Source organism: Neolamprologus brichardi, chromosome 10 (assembly GCF_056152115.1).
Source record: "Neolamprologus brichardi isolate AB-2024 chromosome 10, ASM5615211v1, whole genome shotgun sequence".
NCBI classification, from domain to species: domain Eukaryota; kingdom Metazoa; phylum Chordata; class Actinopteri; order Cichliformes; family Cichlidae; genus Neolamprologus; species Neolamprologus brichardi.
This window is the reverse complement of record NC_142113.1, coordinates 864,471-872,654: the sequence shown is the minus strand read 5'-3', so window position 1 is coordinate 872,654 and position 8,184 is coordinate 864,471. Positions and strand designations below refer to the sequence as shown.

General features: G+C 42.4%; 1 protein-coding gene across 1 annotated transcript; it reads right to left on the bottom strand.

Annotated features, from left to right (window-relative positions):
- Positions 1-1,274: 1,274 nt before the first annotated feature.
- Positions 1,275-7,553, bottom strand: ruvbl2 (RuvB-like AAA ATPase 2). Its single transcript, XM_087847002.1, has 14 exons — positions 7,466-7,553; positions 6,340-6,394; positions 6,146-6,201; positions 5,878-6,019; positions 5,572-5,701; positions 5,421-5,487; positions 4,177-4,283; positions 3,969-4,062; positions 3,673-3,891; positions 3,485-3,603; positions 3,252-3,371; positions 3,040-3,169; positions 2,815-2,929; positions 1,275-1,636 (listed from the first exon to the last, which is right to left on the bottom strand). The coding sequence occupies exons 2-14, from the start codon at positions 6,392-6,394 to the stop codon at positions 1,611-1,613; spliced, it is 1,380 nt and encodes a 459-aa protein (XP_087703128.1). The 5' UTR covers positions 7,466-7,553; the 3' UTR covers positions 1,275-1,610.
- Between the last annotated feature and the right edge of the window lie 631 nt (positions 7,554-8,184).

Genomic DNA, 8,184 nt, shown 5'->3' with positions numbered 1-8,184 from the left:
AGCACAACAGAAGCCTCGTGGGACTGGGGGGATTTATGGGATGTAGGCAGCAGGATAAGAACTCTCAGACACCAACTAAACATTAAATATGCATGAGAGCAGGCAGTCTGCACGGCTCTCTGATCATCTGTAGGTAAAATCGATTAATATGCTCTGATTGGTTTGAAACAGTCAGGTGATATTCCCATTACAGCTGAAGGTTGCTGGTGATGCTATTGGTAGATACTGGCCTATCACAGACATTTGAATATGGCTGTCCAATATATGTTAACATTCAATGAATCCATGTAGAAATGGAGCGATTCGATTCAATGTCATTCATACAGCACCAAATCACAGCAGTCGCCTGAAGGTGCAGTAAATCCTACAATTATACATACAGAGAAAAACCCAACAATCATATGACCCCCTATGAGCAGCACTTTGGCGACAGTGGGAAGGAAAAACTCCCTTTTAACAGGAAGAAACCTGTTAAAAAATACATATTAAATGTGACATATATGACTATGGGACCAAAAATCCAGTGTGATCTATTCAATGTAACAGTTTTTATAATACGTTTGATATGCCCACATACCTAACAGCCCTTTAACTACTTATTTATTGTCACATTTATGACTTCGATAAAATACACTCACTTTGAAAACATGATTTGATTGAACCCTGTGTCAGATTTCTGGTTAAATACTCAGGCTAACCCCAAATATGACACGACAAGGATGACGAGACTCGCAGGGTCTAAACATTTGAATACAGGAAAATCTAGAGTGCGTTAGTGTGAGTGTCAGAGCCTGCTACACACCTACAGACTCAAGCATGACATTTACAGGACGACACGCATCAAACACGCTGAAGTGATTCAACAGGAAGATATTTTTAGGCTGTATGCAGTGCTGTTCGATTTGCTCATTAAAATGCACACTAAGGGCTCGCAGTCATCCCAGCGGGTTGCAGTGCATTGTTTCTCAGGACCAGGCTTACAGTAAAGATCTTTGAGCTCCCCCTTGTGGTAGCAACTGTAACTATTTTATTAGTGATAAACGTTATGAGTGATTTTGTTTTAAATTTTACATCCAAACGTCTTTTTCTTCAGCCGGGGTAAGAAACTGATCACTGATAAATCCTGACCAGACTCTGCACCACCGCCTGCTCAGGCAGACACGTCATTCTCATGTTTATGTGAGTCTGCAGCCTCCAAAATCTAACTTTGAAACATGTGAAAAACTGTTTCGTAGCTTTCAAGTTTAAAGGACAAGAAAGAAAGAATCTCAACATGCTTAGAAAAGCTTGTTTACTTATTTTCATAAAATTAAACCATGTAAAGGTCAACAACATAAAACAAACACTTAAGGAATGGATATTCACGCCACAAGGCCTCAGAGATGAAGAACTGGGGTCGTTTCAAAATTCGATTGAATTTCAGTCCAAAAGATTTGAATTTAAACAGATCAAGGACAATTCTGTGGTTTCCCTCGATTTAAAGTCCATCTCCAGCCTAATTCAGTTAATTCAAGAGGCTAAACTCAAATTTGGGAAGAAGTCCGGCTGTGAATCGACACCAACACTCGATGACGGCGAACAGCATAAAAAAAAAGAAAGCATCGTCTTCATTATGAGGTGTCCATAGCAGCTGTTTCTGAAACATAAGAACACACATCTGTTCATCATGTCAAACCTGCATATTTACACAAAAAGAAAACTGAGCGTCTTCTTTTCCAGCACGACTGCAGCACTGAGTTTGGAATAACGCAGTTTCACATTGTTTTTCTCCTCAGATCACTTTTAGTTTTCTAAACCTAAAATCTGCACTAATTACTCCCACAAGGGGTAAAAACCAGCGTTTAACCCTTTAAGACCGACCATAGAACCAAGTCCGCCAGAGCTTATATTATATGTTTACATGCTGTGGAGCCATTTTTGGGAGCATTTCAAGTTGCTATACATCAATACAACCATTACAGCCTAAATTTTAATAATATGTCTGCATTAAGTGCATAGTAATTACATAAATTGCAAAAAAGTGCAATAAACTACAAAAAAATTGAAAATCGTTTTTGTTTTTTTAACATATATTTCTAGTTAGAGAAATTTAAGAGGCTTATCCCTCAAAACTGTAAATACAAAAAAGTTGCACAAAATAGTTTCCCACCACAGGAAATTTATTTTGAGTGTCTTCATAGTTTTATTTTTGAAATACACCAATTTTTATACACTGCAGGAAAAACGAAAATAAATATTATACTGCAAATTTGCAAAAAAGTAGCATATGCATCAAAATAAACTATTTCCAGCAGTGCAATATGAGTCCTAAGCATCCCAGAAACCACACAGAAAGTCATAAAGTCAAAGATAACTTTTAAAAACACCAGTATAGGCTCATGAGGCCCTGATGGTAAAAAACTACATTTCCGCGAAAATGGCGTCACTTCCGGTTTCGGGCAGGTCATGGTGGACATGTGATAGTTCGCGCTGATGGACGTAGGAAGTGTTACAAACAGCTGATCGTAATCAGCAAAGCGTGTTTCTGGAATATTATGTTTTTGTTGCTGCAAGTGCTTTTTATGCAGTTTTTGCAAAACTATATGTGGAAGGAAACCGTGACCGAGGACAAGCTGATGGCATAAGATGTAAGTACAACTCCTCCGGTTTCATATGCAAAAAACATTATTGCGCTAGCTCACGTGGTTGCAGAGCTACCGGGATTTAAAAATAGTTACGCAAAACAGAGCGTGCTGCTCTGACCGGTTTTAAAGGGTTAACTGAAGCTTGTGTGAACACACGAGCTGCTGATACAGAGAACGAACTCAAACTCACGTGTTTCGTTAAAGAGGAAGGAATCCTGATACTCCTTCATGTACTGAGAGGATCTGGCCTCATCCAGGAACAGAGAGTAAACTCTCTTAATGTCTTCTACCTGAACCTCTGTGCCCTGCAAAGCAAAAAACAAACAAATGGCACCAACAGAGTCAACGTGACAACACTAAAGAAACAACGATGTGACACACACGCAGCTGCTGCAGTCGTTCACATCGAGCTTACCTTGCGTTTACGACACACCAGTCCTGCGGTGCTGATCAGCTGGATCGCGTAGCGCAGTGACGTTTCCATGCCAATACGAGTGAGGACCGTGTGAGCCTCCTCGCTCAGCTCCACATCCTCCTCCTCACACCTGAAACGGAAACCTCAGCTTTACATTTCATCTGCGGCAGATGGAAGCGTCTGCTGAGCCGATTATGAATGCGCGTTTTTACCGGATCTTCAGGATCTGCTTCGTCTCTTTTTCGGTGTAAGGGGAGGTGGCGATGATGAGCAGCCGATCGAGGAGATCGATGGGGATGCCGTGAGGGCTCTGATAGTTTGTTCCACGGATTCTGCAGGGAGATGAGTGAGTAGCACATTACTAATGAAACACCCAAATTATTCAGCATTACCTTTCCTGAAGCGGAAGGCTGACTAAAAGCAGTGTGGTTTGGACAAACAGTACCGAGTGATGCCTCTGTTGGTGGCCATAATGAGAACTGGGGAGAGGTCACTCTCCAGGGCACGGTTCAAGAAGGAAAAGCACTCCATGTCCAGCATATGCACCTCATCAATAAATAACACCTACAACCAAGAGAGAAACGTTTAACACAAACTCGTGAAAAGCAAACAGAAGCATATAAAAACACTCACCCCTGGAATGATCTCCGCCTTTCCTTCTTCCCTCCACTCACACACTTTGGCATTAATCTGCTCGCGGACTTCAGACTTGATCTCTCCGGTGTCTCCAGAGAAAAGAGCCAGGAAGCCTTGAGTGCGACTGTTAATGACGTCGATCTCGTGCAGCGACACTGTGTGGACCACCTCTTTTCTCTTCTGCAGCTCTCCCTCAGGACACTGTACAAACTGTGTCTAAAAAGATGGTAAAGAAATTGATTTTAAAATACTGCATCATCCAACAGCACGAGCTGAGCGCTGTGACAACAGACCTGAGCTCCCATGGCATCGTAGTCTCTGGCTCTGGTGAACGAGCGCCCCAACTTGGTGATCTTTCCCGTGGCTTTATCGATGGTGATAACATCTCTGAGAGAAGCAACAGAAAAGCTCAGAAGACACGAGAGTCTGCAAGTCTGAGTGATGCTGGAAAACTTCATATCACATAACAGGTCCTGTAACAAGATCACCTGCTGAACTTACCCCGCTTGCACCTTCTCTTTACTCAAACTGTCAATCATCTTGTTGCCCAAGTCGTAGATCGTCTCCATCTCCGTGGTCTTTAGCGTCAACTTGCCCACCTTTGCACCCTGATCCAAGGCACAACATTCTCAGTAAGTTATATGAAGTTTAATAATAATAATGGATTGGATTTATATAGAGCTTTACAATTCCACTATTCATTCACTCTCACATTCACACACTGGTGGAGGCAGCTACAGGTGTAGCCACAGCTGCCCTGGGGCAGACTGACAGAGGCGAGGCTGCCATATCGCACCATCGGCCCCTCTGACCACCACCAGTAGGCGGGAGGTGAAGTGTCTTGCTCAAGGACACAACGACCGAGACTGTCCGAGCCGGGGCTCGAACCGGCAACCTTGCGATCACAAGACGAACTCCCAACTCTTGAGCCACGATCGTATAAGTGTTATATCTACAACAGTGTTTACATATTCATTTAACTACGTGTGAAATCTATATTGTCTGTGTTTTATCATTACCAATGGTGTGACCTGGGGTTGGCCGATTGGACGAATATATCGACGACAGGCTCCGCCCATCAGCGATCGTTTTCACACGGACGATTTATTTATTTATTTGCCCATGAGTAAAGTTGCTAATAATGATGTAGCTGCAGAAGTTGGTGATAGCCTAGCATACTCAGCTGCATGGTGCACACGTACATGCTCGTGCAAGTTAGCCGTGTTTGAGTACTTTGCTCGCACTATACGTCTGCACAAGCCGCACACCGCTTCTGTTATATCCTCAGGTTTACCTCTTTCACGTGGTTTAAAAATCCCAAATTGGCGACTTCATATTTTTTCAGTGCTGTCAGCGTTAACGCGCCATCATCATCCCCATCAGGAGCACAGACTGAGTCGAAATCCCTAAAATGTCTCTGTCAGCGCATTTCGGGCAGTTTGTCATGTCGTGATGATTAACACGTTAACGCCACAGCCCTGATTTTGGGGGGAAATTAGTTCGTCCATGTTTGGACTTCCTCTGTGTTGTAAACATGCAAATCAGTCTGTGCGTGACTACATTGCTCCGCCCATCAAAAAGTCTGCGCAGGCGCGAATATATCGCCCATTGTCGATTACTGGACGGACGATTGTAGGCTGGGAAATGTTTACATAACGCCCAACCACAGTGTGACCAATAAAATACTTCCCAGAGAACCACATAAAACGACTGGGTTAAATATATTACGAGTGTAAGCTGCTCACCGTTCCTGTGGCTGGTCTGTCAATCTGGATCTCGACCACCTCTCCTTCAATGATCTCCGTCTCCTCTCTGTTAAAAAACAAACACAGTTAATAGCAGTTCTTTTCGTATAAGAAGATTTACCAAACTCTATTACAGCATTTGCTCACTCACTTGATCCTTACGCCGATGGCTTTTCTAAAAGCTTGGCTAAGTGCCTCAGTCTTGCTCATCTCCAGGGAGAAGATCTCACTACCAGCCAGTGCTGTAAAGGGCGTATCAGGGCCAAGAGACTGGGCGATGCCTGCATTGGAAAAACCCCCAAAATCAAAAACAAAGTCTCAGCTGAACCCACACTCTGCCAATCAAGCTGGGAGCAACAAAAATGTACCCTAAGCCAATTCCATCAATCCAAGAAACCAATATCTCTTCTAGCTGGGGCTAATATTGTGTTCTGGAAGCTTCCAGTGGAGATCTTACCCATAGCAATTGCAGTTTTTCCTGTGCCAGGCTGGCCAGCAATCAGTACTGCCCTGCCAGCAATGTGGCCATCTTTGATCATCTCCAAGATGACTCCTGCGGCTCGACGGGAGGCCAGCTGGCCAACCATCCCCTGAGACACCTGGAATTGAACATAGACATGTAAAAGGCACGTCTCCTCTACACAGACACAGAATATTTAAGTCACAAATCCATTACATGCCCCTTAAGAAAGAGAGAAAAAAGGCATTTAAAGACTTAACGCTACCTGTCTTGGTTCCAAAGCATCATCCAAACCAAGGCCACGAATGTGAGAATGTGCACCTAAACACAAGGTGAAAACAGATAAAATAATGTGAGTCACAGGAAGTAAAAAAACTCAAAAATCAGGTACCACGTGCACCTAACACAGCACTATCACACAGTAACCAATCATCATGTGTTTCTGGGTCACAGTCATACCAATTCTCTCGATTCGTGTGATGTCCCGAACCTCTGGAACCTTTGTAGTTGCCATCTGTATTAAAAGCAGACAAATGATTCATTAATCACTATAAAAGTGATCCTGCCCGGTTTCCTGCCACTACTTTTACATTTAAAAACAGGCATTTCGCAGTATTAGACCTTCAGAGTATCCCACTCCATGTCAGAATGTCAAACAATAGATAAATAAATAAAAAAATTAGCTCCAGCAAGAGGTTCAAATATTTCTACTGACGTTTTAACGACATACAATCCAGTCACTATTAAATAAATGTTATAAAACAAAACACTTTGGTACGGAAGCGTAGAGCTGCCACCCAGGCAAAAGAAAAATACAAGTGTATCACGTTATAACGTGAAAAGTTTATTGTTCTAACAAGATACTTTTCCTGTTTGTACAATATACTATCATGTTTGTACAATATTGTACGAACGTGATAACTATGTATATTGTAATAACGTGATATTATGTTGTTCAAACGTGAAAGGTATATTGTACAAACAGGAAAAGTATCTTGTTAGAACAATAAACTTTTCACGTTATAACGTGATACACTTGTATTTTTCTTTTGCCTGGGTGGCAGCTCTACGCTTCCGTACTTTGGTGATAAGACTACCACAACATTAAGTAGTTAGATTGTCAAACAATTAACACTTTAAAGAGCCCGTCCTGGTCAGTTGGTTGTCATAGAGACAGAGTTGAGCGCATGCCACAACAGAGTAAGAACAGTGTTAGCGTTACGTTAGCCTAGTTTCTAAGGCTTTTTATTCTTCATATTTTTACTTTTTCATATAAGCAACAGAAAGCTCGGGTATCGCTATAACACAGATTTAATAACGTGGTACACGAAATCCACAAATCTCGTTTGGCGCCAAGTAAACAGAGCAAGGATAGTAACAAGTAATGCTAACGCCAGCTAATGTTATGTTAGCAAATTAGCTAGCTCCATTCAAAGCTTTCTTCTTTGAGTAACTCCTGCTTAGCAAGACGAAGACGTGATGTTCGACAGAACATGAAAGGATGATCTTACAGGACACATCGTGTAACACCACGGTGCGAAAGCCTGGAGTTAACACTGTTTATATTGATCGCATGAACACTCACCTGTGCAGCCACACTTGCGAAAATGTGAGAATGCGGCGCTTCTTTCTAATGGTGCGCAGCTTAAAAGCGTCCGTACAGAAACAGCTTCTTTTCCTTTTGTTCCTGCTAGGGGATGTTTGGGTTGACTGCCCTCTATGGACTCGATGGTAAAATGACAGCACGAGCTTGTGATTTACAGGGAGTGGCAGGAAACCTTACCGGTGTCCTGGATTATATTATGGACATTTGAATCCGTGTAGCCGTTTCAGTCCAGAGTGGTTAAACTGTGCTAGGCTCCCTTTAACTCCTTTTTCACGTTTTACGTTTTCTTCTTGCAACAAAATAGCCCGTCCGTGGAAACCTTTAATATTTACTGGTGTAATGTGCTGAGTTACGGAACTGAGATGTTGTAGAACTGTCAATGTCATACTGTACGTAAGCTGGACCAGCCAAGGAAGCACTTTGCTCTGTTTTAGTTACTGTTTGTACACGTTAAGCTTTCACTTCAGTCACCAGCCACGATAACAAACCTGCTCAAACTTAGTACTGCAGATGTTTGTCCACCAGAGGCTGCAAGACCCCCGAGTTATATTAAAGGTTTAAGAATTTCAAAGTTGAACCAAAGTTTTTGCAGTGGTGTTGATGATGCAGTAGGCCGGATAAACGTCTGCTACCACCAACCTCCACTTTCTACAGGCGCCGCTTCATTCATCTTATTGTGTAAAAGCCTCTTTCATTTT

Excerpts from the sequence above, each read along its gene's own strand:
- ruvbl2 (XM_087847002.1), bottom strand. The coding sequence starts at position 6,394 with ATGGCAACTACAAAGGTTCCAGAGGTTCGGGACATCACACGAATCGAG. Across the intron at positions 4,284-5,420 it reads ACAGACCAGCCACAGGAACG|GGTGCAAAGGTGGGCAAGTT; the intron begins GTGAGCAGCTTA and ends GCCTTGGATCAG. Across the intron at positions 4,063-4,176 it reads AAAGAGAAGGTGCAAGCGGG|AGATGTTATCACCATCGATA; the intron begins GTAAGTTCAGCA and ends TGCTTCTCTCAG.